This window comes from Cornus florida, unplaced genomic scaffold, assembly GCF_030987335.1.
Source record: "Cornus florida cultivar Cherokee Brave unplaced genomic scaffold, ASM3098733v1 CherokeeBrave_3.0.0_Hap2_Chr10, whole genome shotgun sequence".
Classification (NCBI taxonomy): domain Eukaryota; kingdom Viridiplantae; phylum Streptophyta; class Magnoliopsida; order Cornales; family Cornaceae; genus Cornus; species Cornus florida.
Window position 1 is genome coordinate 68646292 of NW_026775580.1, and position 27812 is coordinate 68674103.

The 27812-nt window shown below is 36.7% G+C and overlaps 2 protein-coding genes across 2 annotated transcripts; both read right to left on the minus strand.

Moving 5' to 3' along the window:
- Positions 1-2189: 2189 nt before the first annotated feature.
- On the minus strand, positions 2190-2937 carry LOC132277791 (uncharacterized). The gene is made up of 2 exons (XM_059779637.1): positions 2378-2937; positions 2190-2292 (listed from the first exon to the last, which is right to left on the minus strand). Exons 1-2 carry the CDS (start codon positions 2935-2937, stop codon positions 2190-2192), a joined length of 663 nt encoding a protein of 220 aa, XP_059635620.1.
- A 48-nt stretch (positions 2938-2985) lies between these two features.
- On the minus strand, positions 2986-4910 carry LOC132277792 (uncharacterized). The gene is made up of 4 exons (XM_059779638.1): positions 4659-4910; positions 4377-4473; positions 3760-3989; positions 2986-3666 (listed from the first exon to the last, which is right to left on the minus strand). The coding sequence occupies exons 1-4, from the start codon at positions 4908-4910 to the stop codon at positions 2986-2988; spliced, it is 1260 nt and encodes a 419-aa protein (XP_059635621.1).
- Positions 4911-27812: the final 22902 nt, after the last annotated feature.

Consider the following 27812-nt stretch of genomic DNA (forward strand, 5'->3'; position numbering starts at 1 on the left):
CCCACAAAATATATTTCTAATATGAAGATACACACACACACACACACACACACACACATATATGCTAGTGAAAAGTCCATAATGACCTTAAGGCAAAACGAGGCAACCGAGAGGGGCTTCCGAATTTGGAAGTCGTCCTGATTCCCAGAAAATTCTAGAAATGACTTTGTTAACTTTAATTGACTTAAAATAATTAAAAATGAACCTTTAAAACCCTCAGCTCAACAAAATGATTAAAACGGCCCTCAGGACCAACGTGGCACGCAAAATGAGGTAAGACGAAAATACCCTTAAAAAATTAGAAAAATTTCAAAAAATGGAAAATGATGAAAATCAAGATCATTACAATCTACCATTCTTAAATAGATTTCATCCTCAAAATCTACCTTCCTTAAAGAGAGAGGCCCACAGCCACACACCTTTCCGAGAACACCTCACAAAACTGTAAGACTAAGAACTCACAGACCTTATTGCTTTTGATAACGAATGCCAATAAGCGAATACACACCACCGCCACTAACTATACAATGCTCATCACCTTATAAGGGTACTCATCACTCATAACATCATACACAAAACCCGCTGGATTCTACTTAAAACCAACGTTGGTCCCCTTTACACAGCTACACAAGGCTTCGGAGCCCGAAAGAAGAAAGTTCATCAGACCACCGAATCTGACAACATCTAATCTCAGCTCATCTCCTAAAGAACACACAAGCCCCCAAACGAGGAACCCCGTTCATCTCACAATCAAGCTCAAGCTCAAATCTATACATCCCTATTAGACCAAGCACCCGTTATCCACCGCATAGCTACACCATCGCATAATCACTTCGGCGACTAGTAACTGCATTATACGAAAATCATCATACTAAGTAACTTCAAGATGACTAATCAATAGATTTCCCAACAACTACATAATCATGAACCACCAGAATAATGAAACGTATTATTTTGTACCCAAGACACAAATTCTCAAGACAAGATCTTTAACGATCAAATAATCGAACCACAACCTTTATCGGACACTTGGTCTTACCTAGCACACTTCGTCACCCGAGACAAACCATCTGAATCCACACTATCACGCTGACACATCATGCAATACTGTACTCTCACCGTTCTTGACAAATCGAAACAATTAATGACCTTTGACTTGACATCGTGCTAAAGAGGGACTGATTTAAGAGAAATGGTTGGCCAAGCCATTCTTATCATCAATCTGGTCTCAACGCAGACGTTGTTCCTAACCTCAACTCCAAACCTCAAACACAATTTCACACAGTCCACAAGACAACCATGAGAACCATTCCTTGTCTATCCATCGCTCTATATAACCTCAACAACTATACAGTCCTATATATATTCTCAAAATCCCAATCATTCCTCAATCATACAACTCGTAAAGAGCCAAAAGCAATACGACATCAAAGACCACAATCATCGACTAGCCTAAAACCTTTCTAATCCGTTCCTAACAATCTATACTAGAGATTAACTCCATGATATCATCCAATCCAATTCTTGTCTCATTAAAATACTTTATAAGGCTATCTCATGTCTGAAGTCTCAAAACTAAAGTCAATCATTCTTATTATTCCTTAATGGAATCACACATTCACTTTCTCAAATCACAAAATTCTAAGGCGACACTGACACTTATCCTCAAGACACTGCTTGAATCAAATACCTATAAAAATATCCAAATGCATGACTTACATCACATCACTAATCATCCTCGAACTCCCAGTTCACGGCGCATCCCCTAGCCATCACCGCTAGTACTAGACACTGGAAACATTCAATCTCTATTCGATAACTTGTGCCTTACACATCACCTGTCAAGACCACTCCCAGAACAAGCACTACAAAAACCAAAGACTCCACCCCCTTCATGGGAGTGAGTCAACCCATTCCACCTCAACCCTTCAAGGTGACACTCCCCCGAACACCATGCATACAAGACCCATGACCTCAGTCACAATAACCTACTGACTCGTCAAAAGGGAAAAAAAAAAGTGCCTATATGGTAACATCGCTCTCACTAGCTCTAAAGATTAAACCCTCCACAATCGCCTCAACTAGCGCATAATCTTATCATATATCCGACAAGACATAACAAACAACTCATAGTTCCTAATCCTTCCTTGGACCATACCTTAAACTATTCCACTCATCAGCACTAAATATCACACCATAACACCTTTATTGCCACTAATTCCAAGCAACAGCTTAAACCTATCATCCCACCGGACCATCAAGCCACTACCAAAGGATTCTTCCTCAAACATCCTTAAGATAACACCAGCATAATAAGAGAATAAGCATTACTCTCGATACTCCTCGCAACGACCACTACTTATCACTAGAAAAGAACCTCCATAAAGCAATGCCATGCCGGCAAATCCCCAAAGGAAAAATAAGCACAAAAACCAAAATGCTTATTACTCGTTTAACCTTCAAATACTTTCTCTCTGGCTCGGTTAGCATTTTGCTGACATAGAAAACTGGGAACTGCTTACCTTCTTCACATCGTATCAGAACACCACTAGTTACAATGTTGGAAACTCTAAGGTACAGGAAAAGCTTCTCACCTAGTTTTGGGGCAGTCAAGACTGGTGGGTTTCGCATATACTCTTTCAACTTTGTCAGTGTTTGCCTCTGCTCATCCCCCCAGGATTGTTTTCTGTGACTTCTTATTGTATCAAAGAATGGCTTGCATCGGTCTGATAACTTAGAGATTAATCGACTTAGTGCCGCTATGCGTCCGGTGAGAGATTGGACTTCCTTGACAGTGCTTAGTTCTGCATTTTTTAGTAAAGCTTCCACTTGGGCTGGGCTGATTTCAATCCCTTTGTTGTTGACCACGTGGCTAAGGAATTGCCCGGATCCCACGCCGAACGAGCACTTGGTTGGGTTTAGCCTCATTCCATACATTTTCAGTACATCGAACACCTCTTGCAAATGTTGCAACTAATGGTCCTTTTATTTACTCTTCACTGCCATGTCATCGATGTAAGCTTCAACAGTCTTGTCCATTTGATTCTTGTAATAGTAGGTCCCTCGTTCAGTGACAAAAGAGGTCTTTTCCTCATCGTTCGGATCCATTGGGATTTGATTGTAACCTGAATAGGCATCTAGAAAGGTTAATTGTTCATACCCCGTTGTAACATCCACCATTTGATCAATCTTTGGAAGAGGAAAGCTATCCTTCGGGCAGACTTTATTCAGATTGGTGAAGTCAATGCAAACCTTCCACTTTCTATTCATCTTTTGCACTACAACCACGTTCGATAGCCAGATCGGGTACTGAACCTCTCTAATGAACCCAGCCTCTAAAAATCTATCAACTTCATCCGCAATGATCTGGTTGCGCTCCGGGGCGAACCTTCTTTGCTTCTGCCGTACAGGTTTAACGTTCGGATATACATGAAGGGAATGACAAGAGACTGAGAGGTCGATTCCCGGCATGTCAGAATGGCTCGAAGCGAACACATCCACGTTCTGGGAAAAGAAATCAATCAACTGGCGTTTCTCTTCTTTACCAAGCCCTGAACCTATTTTTGTGGTTCGGTCTGGCCTCAAATGATTAATTTGAACATCAGCTAGAGGTTCCTCGGTCAACACCGGAGGCTCTTCCTCCCCATTCGTGCTGGGAGGAGGCTTCTGTAGTTGCTATTGTGGGCTATCAGATCGAATGGGAGTTTTTTCCTTCCCTACGGCTTTCAGAGTCACCGAGTAACATTCCTTTGCTGCAACCTGGTCCCCATAGATATCAATCACCTTATTTCTATCCGGACTCAGACATCTCATCACTTGGTGCAGGGTCGATGGGACTCCCTGGACTCTATGAATCCATCCTTTCCCCATCGGCAGATTATAAGATGGGTAAATCTCCATTACCACAAAGCTTTCGAAAAGTTCTCTCTCGGCAGCTTGAACAAGCAATTCTACTGTGCCGATCGGTTCGACTCGCTTTCCATCGAATCCTAACAATGGATTCCCAGTATATTTAAGTGCCTTTGGCTTAATTTCTAGCCGATCGAAGGTGACCCTTGGCATGACATTCGCATTGCTCCCTGGATTAATTAGCACCCCTCGTACTAACCACTCCGCCACTATCAAACTAACAATCAAAGGTCTTCATGAGGAATCTGAACTTACAACAGGTCTATTTTGTCAAACCTTATCTACGTTAATGCACTCTGCTGGTGTAGAGTGTTGACACTGCCTATTCGCCTCTTTATTTGCACTTGGCGGAGGCGCGTTTGGAGCAATTCTTTAGATTCTGTTGTCTGTTCAGGTCGGCCATGAATTACATTTATAATCTGAATGGGCTGAGCGTTATGGTGATTCGAATTTTGATTTCTCTTAACTTGCTAAGCTGGTCGATTCTGGTCTTGCGCTGGCCCTTGAACATATCTTGTAAATTCTCCCCTTGCGATCATCATCTCCACTTGCCTCCTTAAGTTCCTGCATTTATTAGTCTAGTGACCAAAATCACTATGAAAAACACAATGTTTAGATTGATCTCTCTATTCGAGAGGTTGTCTAATTGGTAAGGGGGGACGAAACTTATCTGTGTTTTTTTGGTACAACCTTACCAAAGTGACTTTGAGTGGAGTAAACGACTACTCCTCTCGGGGCCTTTTCTCTGCCTTCCAGGAGGTCTGACACTGCGGAGCTTGCTTTTGCCGAATCTTGGCTTTGGACTTCTCCTCTGTGGAGATAATAGATGTCTTCCTTGCATTAGTTGTTTCTTCTTCTTCCAAACGCACGAAACTGTCAGCTCTCTCATTCAGCTCATCCATGGTCTTTGGTGTATTCACCACCAGACTTGTGTGGATTGGTGTCCCTCGGTTCATTGCTAACTTGAATGCTTGAACTGCTGTTGATGGATGACACTCCATAACCATACTCTTGATAAGGTTAAACCTGGTGAGAAAAGCCTAGAGTCATTCATCTTTATGCTGCTTCATTGTAAATAGGCTTGACACATCTTTAGCCGGGCATTTATTTCCATAGTATTGGCTGATAAACTTATCATACAAGTCTTGGAAGCTAGCGATTGAACCTTGAGTCAGATTCTTGAACCAGTTGAGGGCTGGCCCTGACAAGCTTGTAGGGAAGCATTTGCACATCAAAGGGTCATTGTTTGTATTCAAAGCCATTTTCAACTGAATGTGGTCAATGTGATTGATCGGATCGGTCGTTCCATCGAACAAAATGAATACTGGCATGGAAAATTTCCTCGAATTCAGAGCGTTCAGGATTTCATTACTGAACGGTGATGCAGCCGTTCTTGCGGAGGAACGGAGTGCTTCATTCTCCCTTGAAAACCGTGGTGGAATCCTTGGATCTGCAGATCTTCCTTCTGAACTCCTGTAATCATACATCGCCATTGAAGGCTGGTAGGGTGGATCAAATGATCTATCATCTGTGAATTCCTTATGCCACGGCGATGGAGCTCCATGATGGCCAAACTCCATTGCTTCATCACATCGTAACCTTCCCTGAGTTGGATCAAAAGCGGTGGCTTCTTCTCGCATGATCCGTATGTGGATCTAAGTTGATAGATCCTTTTCGCTCCTCCACCTGACGGACATTTGGAGGTAAATCGTTTGGCACAATCTCCTCGTGATGAAGATCCATACGATTGTTTCCTTCCAGATCATTGTGATGAGCAGCACTGGATGGCACAACTCCCTCTCCTACTGGAGGTGGCCTTGGAAGAGCAGGAGCCTCACGACGCTCTATTCCAACTCGCAATTCTGCATTCTCTCTTTTTAGTGATTCGATTACACTCATCAATTCATCGAGCTTCGACTGCTGGCCATTATCCAATGGATTTGAGCTCTCACCTCTGATCATCATTCCTGATTGGAGCAAAGTCATTAACCACAATTTTCCGGACAAATTTCAGTTTCGCTAATGCAATCACACTAGATCTAGACTTGAATTGGCTGAATTCTAACCTTACAAGACCAGATCTGAATCTCTTCCATCGTGGACCTGTCAAATCTAACTCTAGCAAACAAAATACAATCCCATAGATCGATTGAACATGAACAAACCAGAACTACGTAGATCGAATGCAAATCTCTTCAAAATCAACCAGAATCAAAATTCAGCAAGACGAACAATGAATCACTCACGATCCTGATTCACTTTTCAGAGATCAAGCTTCTTCCTCATGAATCACTTTTGACCTATCATAAATCAGTCTTCTTCGTTTCCTACAGACAGCGCCATTGAAAATGCAAGAAATTCCTTTTTCTATTTTGACAGAGTAACTATGCACTTCAAGGATTTTTTCCTCTTCTTTTCCCTCTATTTTCAGCCTATTTAAATGTTGTTGCCTGCTTTTTAGAAGCTTCTCACCTAACTATTGGTGTTGGGCCTCCTCCTGGGCTTCTTGAGCTACGGGTCTAATTCCGTTTAGTGGATCCTCAGTTGTTTCTTCAATTTTGGGCCTGTTTTGTTGAGAGCCTGGTTCGGATCTAGGTTAACTATCAGGCCCATTGCTCTTCATGTGGACTGTACCTGGCTCGAGCCATTTTTGGTATCCTCACCTACTGATATATATATTGCGAGAATTCTTTTTCTAATCAGAAAGCTATTTCATTTCCTAAACAAGAAGGATGAGTCGATCAGAAAGCTATTTCCTTTCCTAATACAAGAAGGATGAGTTGAGGGGTTTTATTTCCTCCTCTCGTCAACCGTTTATACGAAGCCCTAATATAATATGAAAAATTACAACTACAAGAACTTTTGAAGTTTAATTGACAAATATATGAAGTCAAAGTCACCTAAATGCAAAGCAAACATTGTAGAAAAAACACTTTGCATATGTATGTATTCTTTTCGATGGGACAACTTTGAACAATATTCAGATTAAATAATTAATTAAAATAATATTTAATTTAATTAGGCATTACCTATGGCCTAGTCAGTAGAGTTATGGTCTATAGGATTAGGCATCAAACCTATATATTGGATCGAATTGAATTAGGCATCAAACTTAATCCGTTCGGGTCATAACGGGTTATAATTTTTTGAATCTGCCACCAATCCGTGGCAAGACCTAATCCGATCTAATTTAATTTGTGAGATATCAGATTAGATTGGATCAATTACATGGATTAGACTTTTTCGAATAGCTCAATATTACTAATTTTAATCATGGTTCGCAGACTAAAATTTTAATTTATTAACATTAGTTCATGTAGTTAAATGATCACTAACTAATTTTAACTTAGTCTGATTTTTATAAACATAAACAAATTTCATTATACACTGAAATGATTCAATAAACTAATGAAAATTAAGAAAGAGTAAATTAGGTGGGTGGTCCCATCTTTAGGGTTAGAAGTTACAATGTAATAAATAAAAGACTAAAATGTACATATTATTAATATATATATATATATATATATATATATATATATAATTTTTTATCCCAATCTGATCAGTAAACTATATAGATTCAATTTTCTTTATTCGCCACTGTTTCGTGAGTCAAAGAATCTGATCTGATGTGCACGAATCAAATTAGATTGGATTTGTGTGTTATTTCTAAAGGGGGAAAAAAAAAATTTAACATAACTAAATTTTTATTTCTCAATCGCTACTTCACAATCCTAACGGCTAGGATCAACTACAAGGTCACAAGTAGACTAGAGTAATGCTAATAAAATTCTAGATTTGTATCTCCAATAAGATGTGGCCCTAATTTAAAAGATGGATATGTCCTCAATTTTAATAAATAATACACTTTCTCTCTCTTTTTGTTAAACTATAACATATTTAAGTTATAGTTAAATTAAGAAAGCATGCGTAGATGATTCCAATCATATATATATATGTATATAGTCGCGTTCAATTATTTCCTGGTGAGCATAGAGTAGTATACTCACTTTTAATCCTGACCTTAGAATCAAATCTTACAGTAATTAATTAATCAGGGTTTCCTTAAGGCAATTGCTTATTTTTTTATTACCATTATATATTATTAATAGGAAATGACAAAACTAGACATGTTTTTAACAGAAACAAATTAAAACCAAATTGGTTAGGATTTTCTTTTATACGAATTCCATCCCATCCGAATTCTCAAAGCATACCAATTAAAAATAAAAAAAATTAATTATTTTTTTTTCGATAATTTAAAAAAATCAATCATTTCCAATTCCTTTCATTCATATCCGTTCAGCCAGGGAATTCTCAAAGTATACTAGTTGAAAAATTAACGCACAATCGTCCTCTTTTCAACCTTACAATTAATTTATGTCTGTCAAACAACTACTTACTAAATAATCCAATTACAAAGGAATGTTGTACTCTCAAAATATGTTTATTTGTATGTGTCTACATAAAAATGAATTCAAAGACAAACAAAATCATCAAATCATATAACCCAATATATAATATGAAAGAAAAAGGGAATGGACCACTTCCACCACCTACCCTAGCATTGCCGCCACCTCTACCGCCACTACCGCTGCCACCTCCACCACCATTGCCGCCGCTACCACCGCCGCCGGTGGTGGTGGAGGTGGCGGGGTAGGTGGTGGTGGCGGCGGTGGAGGTGGTGATGGAGGTGGAATGCGTCGTGGCAATTAAAAGTTAATGGGATTGGAAATTTCATTATTTTTATTTTTTTTTCAGATGTGCTTGCCTTCTATGTTTTAACCTCCTATCATCAAAAGAATTGGAAATAATTAAATTTTTATTTTTAATTTAAGAATTCGGATGGGAAGGAATTCGTATAAAAGAAAATCCTAACCAGTTTGGTTTTAATTTGTTTCCATTAAAAACATGTCTACTTTTGTCATTTCCTATTAATAATATATAATGGTAATAAAAAAAAAGAAGCAAATGCCTTAAATATAAAAAGAAAACACTGATTAATTAATTACAGAATAATTAGATTCTAAGGTCAGGATTAAAAGTAAGTACTACTCTATGTCACCAAGGAGATATATATATTTTCTTTCCAATTTTACGTTTCTCTATCTAATTTTATGTTTCTCTCTCTACTTTTATTTTTTGTTATATATATGTGTGTGTATAAATATATATATATATATATATATATATATATATATATATATATTCTCATCTGCACTCTCAACTTTATAATTATGATAAACATGAAGTTGATTATCTATTAATCAAATTATTCAAACATATAGATTATTGAGAAAATTAGGGTTTTTACCTAAGTCAAATAATTCGCTCAAATCATTGGCTCTCCATCGCTCCACATGCGAATTGGCGTTTTGAAAGCAAATTCGTCAAAAATTCACGCTCTCATGTTTTTGAATTCGCGAATTCATAATTTTGAATTCGCAAATTCAATTTAAGAATTCACTAGTTTTTAAAGTTCAATTCGACGAATTGTGTAAGGTAAAATCATGTATTTTGTTCAAGAATTCGACGACTTTTGACAATAAATTCATGAATTTAGTGTGAATCTTGAGAAATTTTGATTTTACCCCCAACTTAAATAGACCAAATAAGGTTAATTATGTCAAAAAGTAATCAATTTAATTTAATTAAGTAAATTCTGTCCTTTATCGGTAAAAATCAAATAATATAACAATATACTTAATATTTAATAATACTTATTTATTAGTAAAGAAATAAATGAATGAATAACTTTTCATATTCTGATTGTGATTTCTTAATTTTCTCTCTGCTATTAAGTGTTGGGTTCGTGATTCTTGAACTTCTTTCACTAATAATTGACTCTTGATTCACTCCTATAGTCTTATTCTCGTTCCATTATTTCATATTCTCTCTGCTATTTCATATACTTTTCATATACTTTTGAACATTATTATTTTAAAGACAATGATTGTCATCTTGAGAGTTTAAAGCAGGTTAAATGTATAAAAGATAATGTTTTTGAACATTGCTTTTTCTATTATGCCCTACTCACTGTTATGTTTTTATTTTTATAAAGCAGCTTGTTTGATTGTCATGTTTGTTAATTTATGCAATTTTATAAAGCAGCTTGTTTGGTTGTAATGGACTCATATTTGATTCACTATTTTGTCTTTTTAATTACATGAAATTTATTTAAAACATATATTTACTATTATAAATTAATATTTTATATATTTATAATGCGACGCTCCTGCTCTAAGATTTTTTGGGATATGCCACTCTCCCGCTCCCGCTTTCGTTCCTGCTCTATGTGACTTAGGTTCTTACTTTTTTCTATAAATATTTAATGATGGTAGTCATTGTCTTGGATCATGTGTAACCTTGGAATTATGAGTCGAGCTCGGTGTCGATGAGTCGAGTGGTCTCGCGACCACTATCCATGTGGGTTTTTGGGATACTTTGTATGGTTGTGTAAGGTGTGTTAGATGTCAGATCCAACCCTAGTGTGGGATCCAATAGCCTTTAAGGTGATGTGTCATACGAGGAGTACTTGGATGGGACGTTGAGCATTAGGTTGCTAGTGTCCTTGGGAATTTTTTAACGTGTCCTTTGAGGAGGATTGGTTGGAGCCTCTTCTCTTAAGGAGGGTAAATTTTGATAGTGAAATTGTAATAACCCAGTCATTTCCTTCATTTCCTTTTTCCTCAGAATTTTACAGATGAATTTTTTTCGTTAAAATTTCTTTTATGAGTTCAGTTTCTCATCGCTTAGTGTGGTATCGAGTGCTCGGAAATGATTTCTGAGACTTTTTCCTTTGGATTGACAACTTCCTTTGAGGACCGAGTCATTTCCACAATTTTCGTTTTTCGAGACTATTCACTTTTTTTGTCCTTATTCCTATTTTGTCTTTTCCCTGTTTGTCACTTTGTTGGCAAAACCTCACTTCTTATGCCCAGAGTTGGTTTTTGACTTCACGTATCTTCATTCTAAGTGGTTTCCATGAAATACGTATCTTTACTTTTGCAAGAAAGTACTCTGGTTGCTCCCGGTGTCCATAAGGGCATGGATGCAAAGTTCTCTGGAATTATTTTCTTTTCTTGGGGTGTTTTTCATAAATATATTTTGGAGATATTTTATTTCAGGGGTTTTTAAGAAATATTTTTGGAAGATATTTTCATTCTGGGTCATTAGTGCAGTTTTCACTTTTTGGAGGTGTCATTATGTAATTAATGAAAGTTATTGCAAAAATGCCTTATTTTGAGCCTAGATCCTTGTACGGGATTCATTTTCACTTTTCGTCGATTCATGTACTCATAGAATTCCGTTCTAGTCATTTTTCTCCAGTTTCAGAGTTTTTGACCCCGGTTGCCGCTGAACTTGTTTGGGGCATAACTTTCTGCTCGGAACTCGGTTTCCGATGCTGTTTCTTCCGTTGTTCATATTTTCTCATTTTGAATCTTTTTTGTTCATAGAGTTCCATCATTTGAGCACGTCTGCTCAAATTTCACTTTTCCGGACCCGGCGAGGCCCGTTCGGGGCACTTTTTGAGATTTCTATAAAAGGGGGTGAGATATTTTATTTTTTCATCTTCCCCACTCTCTTGCATGACCTGAAGCTTCCATGGCAGCCCAAGGGAGGCTTCCACCTTCTCTCTCCTCATTTGAGCTTCATTTCTTTGTCAGAACATAATAGGGCATTTGCGTTTTGTGTTATTGTTGACTACGCGCTTCTTTCACCCTTATTAGAACTCGTTTTTGGCCAAATTTTGAGTTCGGGTTTTAAGTCAAGTTGTGATTTTGATGGGGCTTCTTGTGGGTTCATGTAGATCGTGTTGTCCCCGACAAAACCCTTCGGTATCGTCGGATTTGGAGCACTTTTTTTTCGGTGGACTTTTGAGATTTTCATCTCAAATTAAGGTAGGGGATGTTTTAGGGTTATATTGATGTTGTATTGATTGTTATATGAGCATATAAAATTTGTGAGCATGCCTTGTTCAAGTTATAGAATTTGATTTAATTATTTTCTTTATTTAATATTTAATTCTCATGATGGTAGGCAACTTAGAATTATATTATGGCATGCTAGAAATTTAGGCCTTGGTATGGTGGTTGATATATATTAAATTGGGATTATTTGAATAAGAATTGCAAATTTTATTTAATATTCATCTTTTATTAAAGTTTAATTCACCTAGTTGTATCAAGTATGGAATCAATTTGTAATGTGATATTAAAGTCGGCCTTGGTGAGTTCTTTAACATATATTAAATTGAGGACATTTAGATATGTTTGAAAATCTAGAGAAAATTAATTAATTAGCTTAATTAATTTTATTTTTAAGTGTTGTAGTCACTTAAATTGATTTTAGGTATAGTATATGTGAAGACTATGCTATGTCCTTTAACATATATTAATTTGAGTTTATTTGGGGTTAATATGAAATCTAGAGACTTTTCATGTTAGGTTGAAAATCCCTTTTAATGTAGTGAAATTAATTACCTTGTGAGCATATTACTAATTGGATGTAGAATTAGTACTTGGTGCCTCTTAAAATGGTAATTGGACTTAACATGATATAGAATATCATTGATTTATAAAGCTTGTTGAAATATATCTTGTGTATGTATATAGCTTGTTAGAATATTACAATTGTTTACCTCGAAAGTTTGTTACTAAATTGAAGCTTATTTAGTACTTGTGACTTAAGATGGTAATGTGATTCAATTGTTGTAAAAATATTCTTGCTTTGTGTATAATTGTATATTGGAGACTTGACATGTCATATGCTATTTAGACTTGAATCTTAGGACATGGTTTGTGTGGATTCAACCTTATTTGTGCATGAAAGATGGTTTTATGCATTATTGATTTTGATATAAGTTTGGTCTAACTTATTGATTTTGGTATAAGTTTTGAACTTATTGATTTTGGGAAGCTTATAAGGACATATTTCACGTGATGGCTAGGGTTTGGCTCTAGTATGGAGACAAGAGTCTTCTAAGTCATAAGTGCGCATTAGGTATTACCTTGTGGGTTATAATTGCCCGGAATAACTTATACATGTGCGCACTCGGTAGTGCCTTGTGGGTCGTAATTGCCCGGAAACACTTGCTTGGTCTAGCGACCGCATGTCCTAGTCTTTCCACTATTTGATTTCACATGCAATTTCAACTTGTTAATCATAGATTACTTGTAGCTTGAGAATTGATGTTTGCTTTGGATATTTGAATCCTATTTAGTATACTTGAACTTGTATACTTACTTTGTGAGTTTAAATTTCATTTAGTATGCTTGTGCCGTGTATACTTGTTTTGGGCGTATCTCTTTTAGCTTAGTATACTTATGTTCGTATACTTGATTTACGAGATTTTCATATAAAATGTATACTTGTGTACATATGGTTAGACATTGCATGACTTGTCTTAATATGGTTTAGTATATGTGACGACCCTAGATTTTTCAACCCAGTGTGTCCTTTGATGAACCAAAAGAATGACCCGATAATGGATTCGAAATGCGGAAACGAAGGAAACTAAGTGGCCACTAGAGATGTACGTCATCCCTAAGGCATCAAAATGACTCCCCATGGCATGATCAAATTGTATTATATGCTATTGTGTGATGATGTGAACATACACGTAAGTGTAAAATGGTATTTTAAACATGCTACAATGGCCCATGGCCTTATTACAACTCATTTACAACATTTGACAATTCAGACCTCCAAGTTAGAAAAATTACATTTCATAGACAAATCATGAACATGCTAACACTTGCATGTGAACAAGAATGTTTCTAAAGAAGCTCAACTCAGCAAATCACCCAAGCAATTGCAATCTCCAATCTTGTATCCTGTACCTGAAATATGCCCCAGTATCGTAGGGGTGAGTAACATAAAGCTACTCGTAAGAAATGAGCATGCATCGACCTACGTTTTACAAGTGTACATGATTTAATCATTGTGGTTCATTCCACCTAACGTCTATGTCAAAGGTGAGACTTAGGGAACATCCTAACTACCTAAGATCATTTCTAGCATAAAACACATCCTTTATGCAATTTCAACAATACAAGAGAATGCTACACATAGCAACAAGATATAACATGCTTACACAAAGCAACTAGTTAGAAACATGCTTACACAAAGCAACCAGATAGAAACATGCTTACACAAAGCAACTAGATATAGATTCTCAAAGTTATCAACTTGAAATCTAAATGCTAAATCAACTAAATATAGCAATTTAGTATGGATATACTTAACAACATCAAATCGCCAATAGCCAAAACCACAGTCACAATATAAACATGATTGATAACTTGGAATTGAATGCGAAAACAAATAGTGGAAGACTTGGACATCACGTCTCGGACTAAACCAAGAACAAATTGGTTATTCCGGGAATTAACCCGCTGGGAAGACCACCCTAGTGCGCACTATCTCAATTAGGGAGAACTCATACCTCCCGCACTAAAGTCGAACTTTAGTCATATCACAGTAACAATGTCCCAAGACTCCAAAATAATCAAATAAGTTCACAACTTATACGTAATTTATATAATGCACTAAGTCACCTTCCATGCACAAGTAGATTGTATCCACACAACACATGCTCTAAATCCCCAACTACTATAGGATGACAATGTCGAATCTTCAAAGTGCGATTCGTTACACACTATAACAATATAATCCAATATTGAAAACATAAACTCATAAATTCATTATAAGTCAAAAGTCATGCTTTAAATATACTATCAATGTCAAATACATGAGTTAATCAATAATACCATAGAAACGGAATTTAATCTATAAACTAATTAAATTCCTTAGGTTTCAAATCTCAATTAAATGGCCTCCAATTACTACATGATAAACAATATAGCATGGTCATTACATACACCACATCAAAACTCGATTAGGCTATAAGAACAATAAAGTGGAATTTAATTAAATCATGATAATCAAATCCCTAACTTCTAAAACAATATCAAATGGTTTCAAATTAACATATGCTAGAACATAAGTCATAGTTATCACAAATATCAAGTTAAACACTTAATTAGGCCAATGGAACCCTTAATTAGATTTTAATTAAACTCTCTAGATTTTCATACTTGTCCAAATGCTCTCAAATTAAAGTATGTTAAACAACATGTCAAGACATAATTTAAAAGCATATCACAAGTCAATTTCATGCAAGGTACGGCTATGGGATTTAATCTTTCACAAAAGATAAATATTAAATAAAATATGCAATTTTTGTTCAATCAATACCAATTTAATATATGTTAACAAACATATTAAAATATGATTTTCTAGCATGCCACAATTCAAATCAAAGTTATATATCATCATGAATTTTAAATCTTATACAAAGAAATAAAAATTACTAACTTTCTAAATTTGATACAAGGCATACATATAAGTTGTATAATCATGAGAAACACTCAATACAACACATATAAATCCTAAAACATTTCCTATCTCAATTGGAATGAAAATCCCAATTACCACCGAAATGAAATCGCCCTAAATTTTTGGTCCGCAAGACAGATATTTCAGCTTGTTACCTTCAACTTGGGAAATTCATAAAAAATTCAATTCTAATCCAAATTGAATGAATCCAAAGCCCAATGAAAGTTTAAGCACTGTAATTTGATAATATCAATTTAGATTAACAAAATATTTTCCCAATTGAAACAGTTTTTACCCACAACTTTGAAACAAATTCTGCCCAGAAAACACATTTTCAGCCTATAGCTTCCAACTTTGAAAATTCATGAAAAATTTATTTAATATCCAAATTAGGGAAACCTAATTTATTTTGGAAGTAAACATATGAGAGTGTAAAACGAAAAATTAAAGCCATGATCCAATGTCAAAAGGTTAGTGAAATAAATTATCTAAAAATATATTTTCCAGCTGCAATAAAAACATGGACAGCAGATAGTCTCGGATTTTAAAAAAAAATTAGAAATGCTCTAAAATTGTGAAAAAATTCTGAGTAGTGTAAAATCCATAGAGAAAGTTTCAGTAAAAATTTCAAGGTAATTGAAGCACCACAGCTCCGTATAAAAATTTCAAGGTAATTGAAGCACCACAGCTTCATATAAAAATTCATTTCCGGACCGGATAAGAAAAGATTTAAATTTTCAGCAACTAGCTTGCAACTTCAAAAATTCATAACTAATCCATTTTAATGAAACCAAAACTAAATGGAAGCTAATTGATTATATTTTCATGTTATATATTTATTTCAAGTTAAAACAGTTTAAGGGCAGAATACAAGTCCTTCTCTTCTATGCATGTAACACACTCAATAATAACATAAAAATGCTTCAAAATAATAGATCAATACCTCACTAGAGAATTGAATCCCTAGATACCAAAGCAAAACTAAGAGTTAGGCTAGATCCTTCAAGGGTTTTGAAGAGGAGGATGAGGGGAACAAAAAGTATTCCAAGCTTTATGGTCTAAAGTAAGTGGAAGGGCCTCAAAGATCAAGGTCAATGCTTAAAGCTTCAAGCTTCATCCATAGAGGCTAGGGTTTTGTAGTGAGGAAGAAAGAGATGAAATGTGAAAATGTATGAGTGGAGGAAGTAGAAATCTTCCACTCACTATGTGATCCTACACCATGGTCAACACACACATCTATGGTCAATTGCACAAAAACCCTCCTTTAAAACTATAATGCCAAAGTGGCCCAAAGATATTTACAAGACTAAATTGTGAACCTACACCTGTCACCAATCCATGGCTCATTCCTAGGCTTAATCCCACACCTACACTTGTCAACCATCCAACCCAACAAGTGCACCAATCCTAGGCCAACAAGTGGGTGAATCCTCACTCTCCAAATGTCATCATCTAATGCATCAAAGTGTTTCCACACAAATGTCAACAAGTGGATCAATGAGAGTGTGACACTTGTCAGACTTTTCAAAAATTGCAAAAAGGTCCTTTTTGAAAATATCTTTCAAATTTATTTGCAAAATGGTCCCAAGATGAAAAATAATTACTTTATTTAATACGCCTTTATGAAGGAAGTAAGCAATCAACATGATTTTCTAGAAAAGTAAAGATACCACTATCATGGAAATCAAATATCATGAATGCATGCAAAACCGGAATCAAATCCGAGCACAAAAAGTAAGGTTGTGAAAGAAAAAAAGATAAACAAGAAAAAGACAAAATGTGAATAGTGTTCGGAAAAATAAAATATGGAAATGACACAATCTCCAAAGGAAGTTGTCAATCCAAGGAAAAGAGTTTCGGAAATCATTCCAGAGCACTCGAGACGACATCAAGTGATGAAAAACTGAATCCAAAAAGGAAAAGACAACGGAAAAAAATTATCCGTGAAAATCCGGGTTATTACAACCTTCCCACCTTAAAGGGATTTCGTCCCCGAAATCTAGCCCTAACCAACAAAAAGCGAAACCAGGATAACTACAGAGTACATCTCCGAGTATCTCACACAACACGCCACACTAGTGACCTCAAAGCTGAAAGGAACACACAAACCAGTGTCATTTGCACCCACGTGCTCATGATAAGACGACTTCTCAAAGGAAAAGTGACCACATGGCCACACGATAAGTCTAAACTTACACATAGAACCCAAGGTCAAACAAAAGAATGGAAAACAACAACCGTAAGCATTTCTCCTGATGAACCTCCAAACCGATCAATAAACAACCACCAATTGAACTCCAAGATCATCATAGATCAAATCAAAGTACCGAACAAAGACGACATGGTAGTACGAATAGCAACCAGAACCCACCCACGACGTACTCAAATGTGTGGTAGCAATGACAGTGCTTAGTGCTGGCCTACACTTACTCATTAGTAAGGTAGCATCGACGGCAACTAGTACTCGCCCACAACACACAACTTCGTACGGTAGTATGACAGTATAAGGCACTAAACCTGCCCCCCACTAGGTCTACCCATGAAACCTCTCGATACCAATGACATCAATGTCACAAAACGATCATAGCCAAAAGCAATATGGGAACCAGGCATCTGTGAGAGTTAGAATATGGTCCAAAGATGTTCCGGACCATCTCGGCCAATCCCAAACTCTGACAACAATGTCATAGGAACCATTATGCTTAAGGCCTCAAATCCTCAATACAACAAAACCGACTACTCTAATGTCTCAAAATGCTACTACCAACAACATCAATTGAGAATCCAAAGCCTGAGAAGTGAATCAAGACCTCCAAAAATTAAAATGGAACTCACCACAAGACATTCCATCGAAAGTCCTACATTTCTCCCTGAAACTAATCAACTACATGACCAATCACCATGATCAAACATCAGATCCACAACCTTATCACGGATAACTAAATCATCAAAATACAAGTCCACTAAGTGGCACTCACATTAAATTGCTAACAACCAAGGTCACAAAATGAATCTCTCAAAACCGTGCTTGGCATCACCAAGCTAAATCAAAATTCCTCAATTTCAATCCAAAAACCATCACTGGAACAACAATTCCTCAAAACTACGCCTAGTCATAACTAGGACGAGAAAACTCCTCAACAAGCTATATCTAACAGTGATCCTCCAAAACTTTTCCTAAGAGTTAACCACATCAAGGCCTCCAAAATGAAAACAAGTCTCCGAAAGATATTCTCAAAAGTGCATCGAGCTCACCTCACGAATCAAACAAATCCTCAATGATATGGACATAAGTCCCCAAAAAAGAATCTCACATCAATCAACTCACTTTGAGCACCACAACCGCTAACAACCACGGTAGGAACTTCCCAAGGGAAGACACGAAAGAAAGGGGACCACTAGTCCTAAAAAGGACAACACCACGACTCCATCTCTAAAATGAAAGACAACAAGGTCAAAGACTTCACCCCCTACATGGAAGTAAGTCGACCAAAATCTATCAAATCCTTACCAAGGACTCAAGACAACAACGATGATCCTTATGGACCAACCAACCCCAAAACAGTGCACAACGCAATGGAGGGAAGAGACTCACTCCTTGTGAAGTCCCTAACACAAACCAACACAAAACCATTATGGAAACCCGCATACAGACTACGTGCGACCAAGAGAAATAAATGGGAAAACCAAACTTGGAAGTCATGCATATGACAAGGAATGCAACTACCAGAAAGAAAATCTACTCACTTAGATGAAAATCAAAAGCACATGTTGCACGTCTCCACATAAACGCAAAAGTATGTCATTAAAGCGCAGTAACAACATGGCATCTCAAAGCATATAAGAAAGGCATGCTATCGCCACACAACAAGAAGGCAAATGTGGATAGACCTCCACCTACTCATGTATCACAATATCATAAATCATACTACTAACATGGTAGTAAATGAAACTGCAGAAAACAAAAGTGATGCAACACTGAACACTATGGACATCGTGTCCTAGAGTGCCTAGGTAAAAAGGAAGGACCAGTCCTAGCCATACACTAACTCTAAAAACCAATGCAACAACAACCTGTCTCAAAACAAACGTAAGCCCTTACCACAATGGTAAGACACTTACAATCCATCTCTGAATCTAAGGGTGACACTACAAGTGACACTAACAATGCAATGCTTTCTTTACCCGAAACATCTATCAATCGACTTGATCCTAAAAGTGTCATCGCGCAAGGAGAACTTAAAGAAAATGGCAACTATAGCCATACCAACAACAACCAAATCAATCACCACGAATGATCTCCAAAACAACCCTCATCATCACCGATCAAAGGACAACGCCTATCAAAACAAAACCAACACTGATTCCATCCGAACTGCGCTTGTAGCTAGCCAGCACGGTAGCATGACAGTGCCATGCACCTGCCCACAAACGTACCCGCCCACGAAAAATGCAAGTTCTAGTGAAATATTCCTGGACAATCAAGGATCCTAAGAGGTCCATAACTTCATAATGGCCCAAAACCAACAAATCCACCACTACAGTAACACCAAATGACTCATCTCACAAGAGCCTAAACAAAAGGTGACCATCTACCTACCTCAAAACCAATACTTGGTCAACAATAACCTATATTACCACGAAACTGTGACTACAATCACCATCAACCTCAACTTGTGCCTCAATGACCAATCCCATGTCATGCCAAATATGCAACACAATTATGCATATATAATTCGAATCTAGCATACATCACATGTCATACTCTTTATATTACAATAAAACAATGTTAAACAAACGGCATACAACATGTAGCACGTAAGCACATAAACATGTTATCAACCAAAACATGTTATCACAAAGCATATAAACACATAGAGCATGGCAACAAAAGCATGATATGCACCCAAAACCCATCGTCCTAAGGTTTTCGAACCTAGGAGCTCTGATACCACCTGTAACGACTCTAGATTTTTCAACCCAGTGTGTCCTGTGATGAACCAAAAGAATGACCCGATAACGGATCCGAAATGCAAAAATGTAGGAAACTAAGTGGCCACTAGAGATGTACGTCATCCCTAAGGCATCAAAATGACTCCCCATAGCATGATCAAATTGCATTATATGCTATTATGTGATGATGTGAACATACACGCAAGTGTAAAATGGTATTTTAAACATGCTACAATGGCCCATGGTCTTATTAAAACTCATTTACAACATTTGACATGTCAGACCTCCAAGTTAGAAAAATTACATTTCATAGACAAATCATGAACATGCTAACACTTGCATGTGAACAAGAATGTTTCTAAAGAAGCTCAACTCAGCAAATCACCCAAACAATTGCAATCTCTAATCTTGTATACTAACGACTCAGGGAGCATCCTAGCTACCTAAGATCATTTCTAGCATAAAACACATCCTTTATGCAATTTCAACAACACAAGAGCATGCTACACATAGCAACAAGATATAACATGCTTACACAAAGCAACTAGTTAGAAACATGCTTACATAAAGCAACCAGATAGAAACATGCTTACACAAAGCAACTAGATATAGATTCTCAAAGTTATTAACTTGAAATCTAAATGCTAAATCAACTAAATATAGCAATTTAGTATGGATGTACTTAACAACATCAAATCGCCAATAGCCAAAACCACAGTCACAATATAAACCTGATTGATAACTTGGAATTGAATGCGAAAACAAATAGTGGAAAACTTGGACATCACGTCTCTGACTAAACCAAGAATAAATTGGTTATTCTGGGCATTAACCTGCTGGGAAGACCACCCTAGTGCGCACTATCTCAATTGGGGAGAACTCATACCTCCCGCACTAAAGTCGAACTTTAGCCATATCATTGTAACAATGTTCCAAGACTCCAAAATAATCCAATAAGTTCATAACTTATACGTAATTTATATAATGTACTAAGTCACCTTCCATGCACAAGTAGATTGTATCCACACAACACATGCTCTAAATCCACAACTACTATAGGATGACAATGTCGAATCTTCAAAGTGCGGTTCGTTACACGCTATAACAATATAATCCAATATTAAAAACAAAAAAATTATAAATTCCTTATAAGTCAAAAGTCATGATGTAAACATACTATCAATGTCAAATACATGAGTTAATCAATAATACCATAGAAACGGAATTTAATCTATAAACTAATTAAATTCCCTAGGTTTCAAATCTCAATGAAATGGCCTCCAATTAATACATGATAAACAATATAGCATGGTCATTACATACACCACATCAAAACTCGATTAGGCCATAAGAACAATAAAGTAGAATTTAATTAAATCATGATAATCAAATCCCTAACTTCTAAAACAACATCAAATGGTTTCAAATTAACATATGCTAGAACATAAGTTATAGTTATCACAAATATCAAGTTAAACACTTAATTAGGCCAATGGAACCCTTAATTAGATTTTAATTAATCATTTTAATTAAAATCTCTAGATTTTCATACTTGTCCAAATGCTCTCAAATTAAAGTATGTTAAACAACATGCCAAGACATAATTTAAAAGCATATCACAAGTCAATTCCATGCAAGGTACGGCTATGGGATTTAATCTTTCACAAAAGATAAATATTAAATGAAATATGCAATTTTTGTTCAATAAATACCAATTTAATATATGTTAACAAATATATTAAAATATGATTTTTTTGCATGCCACAATTCAAATCAAAGTTATATATAATCATGAATTTTAAATCTTATACAAAGAAATAAAAATTACCAACTTTCTAAATTTGATATAAGGCATACATATAAGTTGTATAATCATGAGAAACACTCAATACAACACATATAAATCCTAAAACATTTCTTACCTCAATTGGAATGAAAATCCCAATTACCACCGATATGAAATCGCCTTAAATTTTTGGTCCGCAAGACAGATATTTCAGCTTGTTACCTTCAATTTGGGAAATTCATAAAAAATTCAATTCTAATCCAAATTGAATGAATCCAAAGCCCAATGAAAGCTTAAGCACTGTAATTTGATAATATCAATTTAGTTTAACAAAATATTTTCCCAATTGAAACAGTTTTGACCCACAACTCTGAAACAAATTCTGCCCAGAAAACACATTTTCAGCCTATAGCTTCCAACTTTGAAAATTCATGAAAAATTTATTTGACATCCAAATTGGGCAAACCTAATTTATTTTGGAAGTAAGCATATGAGAGTGTAAAACTGAAAATTTAAGCCATGATCCAATGTCAAAAGGTTAGTGAAATAAATTATGTAAAAAAATGTTTTCCAACTGCAATAAAAACATGGAAAGCAGATAGTCACGGATTTTTAAAAAAATTGAGAAATGATCTAAAATCGTGAACAAATTTTGAGTAGTGTAAAATCTATGGAGAAAGTTTCAGTAAAAATTTTAAGGTAATTGAAGCACCACAGCTCCATATAAAAATTCGTTTCCGGACCGGATAAGAAAAGATCCAAATTTTCAGCAACTAGCTTGCAACTTCAAAAATTCATAACTAATTCATTTTAATGAAACCAAAACTAAATGGAAGCTAATTGATTATATTTTCATGTTATATATTTAATTTGACAAAATTTATTTCAAGTTAAAATAGTTTAAGGGGCAGAATACAAGTCCTTCTCTTCTATGCATGTAAAACACTCAATGATGACATAAAAATACTTCAAAATAATAGATCAATACCTCACTAGAGAATTGAATCCCTAGATACCAAAGCAAAATTAAGAGTTACGCTAGATCCTTCAAGGGTTTTGAAGAGGAGGATAAGGGGAACAAAAAGTATTCCAAGCTTTATGGTCTAAAGTAAGTGGAAGGGCCTCAAAGATCAAGGTCAATGCTTAAAGTTTCAAGCTTCATCCATAGAGGCTAGGGTTTTGTGGTGAGGAAGAAAGAGATGAAATGTGAAAATGTGTGAGTGGAGGAAATAGAAACTCTCCACTCACTATGTGATCCTACACCATGGTCAACACACACATCTATGGTCAATTGCACAAAAACCCTCCTTTAAAACCATAATCCCAAAGTGACCCAAAGATATTCGCAAGACTAAATTGTGAACCTACACTTGTCACCAATCCATGACTCACTCCTAGGCTTAATCCCACACCTACACTTGTCAATCATCCAAGCCAACAAGTGCACCAATCCTAGGGCAACAAGTGGGTGAATCCTCATCCTCCAAATGTCATCATCCAATGCATCAAAGTGTTTCCACACAAATGTCAACAAGTGGACCAATGAGAGTGTGACACTTGTCAGACTTTTCAAAAATTGCAAAAAGGTCCTTTTTGAAAATATTTTCCAAATTTAATTACAAAATGGTCCCCAAGATGAAAAATAATTACTTTATTTAATTACACTAAAACCCCAAAAGTGAAGAAGAATTACACTAAAGTATGCATTAATACCCCTTTATGAAGGAAATAAGCAATCAACATGCTTTTCTAGAAAAGTAAAAATGACACTATCATGGAAATCAAATATCATGAATGCATGCAAAATCGGAATCAAATCCGGGCACAAAAAGTGAGGTTGTGAAAGGAAAAAGGATAAACAAGAAAAAGATAAAATGTGAATAGTGTTCGGAAAAATAAAATATGGAAATGACACAATCCCTAAAGCTAGTTGTCAATCCAAGGAAAAGAGTCTCGGAAATCATTCCAGAGCACTCGAGACGGCATCAAGTGATGAAAAACCGAACCCAAAAAAGAAAAGACAACGGAAAAAAATTATCCGTGAAAATCCGGGTTGTTACAACCTTCCCACCTTAAAAGGATTTCGTCCCCGAAATCCAGCCCCAACCAACAAAAAGCGAAACCAGGATAACTACAGAGTACATCACCGAGTATCCCACACAACACGCCACACTAGTGACCTCAAAGCTGAAAGGAACACACAAACTAGTGTCATTTGCACCCACGTGCTCATGACAAGACGACCTCTTAAAGGAAAAGTGACCACATGGCCACACGATAAGTCTAAACTTACACACAGGACCCAAGGTCAAACAAAAGAATGGAAAACAACAACCGTAAGCATTCCTCCTGATGAACCTCCAAACCGATCCATAAACAACCACCAATTGAACTCCAAGATCATCACAGATCAAATCAAAGTACCGAACAAAGACGACATGGCAGTACGAATAGCGACCAGAACCCGCCCACGACGTACTCAAATGTGTGGTAGCAATGACAGTGCTTAGTGCTGGCCCACACTTACTCGTCAGTAAGGTAGCATCGACGGCAACTAGTACTCGCCCACAACACACAACTTCGTACGGTAGTATGACAGTATAAGGCACTAATTCATAACCTGTCCCCCACTAGGTCTACCCATGAAACCTCTCAATACCAATGACATCAATGTCACAAAACGATCATAACCAAAAGCAATATGGGAACTAGGTATCTGTGAGAGTTAGAATATGGTCCAAAGATGTTCCGGACCATCTCAGCCAATCCCAAACTCTGACAACAATGTCATAGGCACCATTATGCTTAAGGCCTCAAATCCTCAATACAACAAAACCGACTACTCTAATGTCTCAAAATGCTACTACCAACAACATCAATCGAGAATCCAAAGCCTGAGAAGTGAATCAAGACCTCCAAAAATTAAAACGGAACTCACCACAAGACATTCCATCGAAAGTCCTACATTTCTCCCTAAAACAGATCAATTACATGACCAATCACCATGATCAAACATCAAATCCACAACCTTATCACGGATAACTAAGTCATCAAAATACAAGTCCACTAAGTGGCACTCACATCAAAATGCCAACAACCAAGGTCACCAAATGAATCTCTCAAAACCGTGCTTGGCATCACCAAGCTAAATCAAAATTCCTCAATTTCAATCCAAGAACCATCACTGGAACAACAATTCCTCAAAACTACGCCTAGTCATAACTAGGACGAGAAAACTCCTCAACAAGCCATATCTAACAGTGATCCTCCAAAACTTTTCCTAAGAGTCAACCACATCAAGGCCTCCAAAATGAAAACAAGTCTCCGAAAGATATTCTCAAAAGTGCATCGAGCTCACCTCACGAATCAAACAAATCCTCAATGATTTGGACATAAGTCCCCAAAAAAGAATCTCACATCAATCAACTTACTTTGAGCACCACAACCGTCAACAACCACGGTAGGAACTCCCCAAGGGAAGACACGAAAGAAAGGGGACCATTAGTCCTAAAAAGGATAACACCACGACTCCATCTCTAAAATGGAAGACAACAAGGTCAAAGACTTCACCCCCTACATGGAATTAAATCGACCAAAATCTATCAAATCCTCACCAAGGACTCAAGACAACAACGATGATCCTCATGGACCAACCAACCCCAAAACAGTGCGCAACGCAACGGAGGGAAGAGACTCACTCTTTGTGAAGTCCCTAACACAAACCAACACAAAACCATTGTGGAAACCCGCATACAGACTACGTGCAACCAAGGGAAACGAATGGGAAAACCAAACCTGGAAGTCATGCATATGACAAGGAATACAACTACCAGAAAGAAAATCTACTCACTTAGATGAAAATCAAAAGCACATGTTACACGTCTCCACATAAACACAAAAGCATGTCATTAAAGCGCAGTAGCAACATGGCATCTCGAAGCATATAAGAAAGGCATGCTATCGCCACACAACAAGAAGGCAAATGTGGATAGACCTCCACATACTCATGTATCACAATATCATAAATCATACTACTAATATGGTAGAAAATGAAACTGCAGAAAACAAAAGTGATGCAACAATGAACCCTATGGACATCGTGTCCTAGAGTGCCTAGGTAAAAAGGAAGGACCAGTCCTAGCCATACACTGACTCTAAAAACCAATGCAATAATAACCTGTCTTAAAACAAACGTGAGCCCTTACCACAATGGTAAGACACTTACAATCCATCTCTGAATCTAAGGGTAACACTACAAGTGACACTAACAATGCAATGCTCTCTTTACCTGAAGCATCTATCAATCGACTTGATCCCAAAACCGTCATCGCACAAGGAGAACTCAAAGAAAATGACAACTATAGCCATACCAACAACAACCAAATCAATCACCACGAATGATCTCCAAAACAATCATCATCATCACTGATCAAAGGACAACGCCTATCAAAACAAAACCAACACTGATTCCATCCGAACTGCGCTTGTAGCTAGCCAGCACGGTAGCATGACAGTGCCATGCACCTGCCCACAAACGTACTCGCCCACGAAAAATGCAAGTTCTAGTGAAATATTACTGGATAATCAAGGATCCTAAGAGGTCCATAACCTCATAATGGCCCAAAACCAACAAATCGACCACTACGGTAACGCCAAATGACTCATCTCACAAGAGCCTAAACAAAAGGTGACCATCCACCTACCTCAAAACCAATACTAGGTCGACAATAACCTATACTACCACGAAACTGTGACTACAATCACCATCAACCTCAACTCGTGCCTCAATGACCATTCCCATGTCATGCCAAATATGCAACACAATTATGCATATACAATTCTAATCTAGCATACGTCACATGTCATACTCTTTATATTACAATAAAACAATGCTAAACAAACGGCATACAACATGTAGCCCGTAAACACATAAACATATTATCACAAAGCATATAAATACATAGAGCATGGCAACAAAAGCATGATATGCACCCAAAACCCATCGTCTTAAGGTTTTCGAACCTAGGAGCTCTGATACCACCTGTGACGACCCTAGATTTTTCAACCCAGTGTGTCTTGTGATGAACTAAAAGAATGACCTGATAACGGATCCAAAATACGGAAATGTAGGAAAGTAAGTGGCCACTAGAGATGTACGTCATCCCTAAGGCATCAAAATAACTCCCCATGGCGTGATCAAATTGCATTATATGTTATTGTGTGATGATGTGAACATACACGCAAGTGTAAAATGGTATTTTAAACATGCTACAATGGCCCATGGCCTTATTAAAACTCATTTACAACATTTGACATGTCAGACCTCCAAGTTAGAAAAATTACATTTCATAGACAAATCATGAACATGCTAACACTTGCATGTGAACAAGAATGTTTCTAAAGAAGCTCAACTCAGCAAATCACCCAAACAATTGCAATCTCCAATCTTGTATCCTGTACCTGAAATATGCCCCAGTATCGTAGGGGTGAGTAACATAAAGCTACTCGTAGGAAATGAGCATGCATCGACCTACGTTTTATAAGTGTACATGATTTAATCATTGTGGTTCATTCCACCTAACGTCTATGTCAAATGTGAGACTCAGGGAGCATCCTAGCTACCTAAGATCATTTCTAGCATAAAACACATCCTTTATGCAATTTCAACAACACAAGAGCATGCTACACATAGCAACAAGATATAACATGCTTACACAAAGCAACTAGTTAGAAACATGCTTACACAAAGCAACCAGATAGAAACATG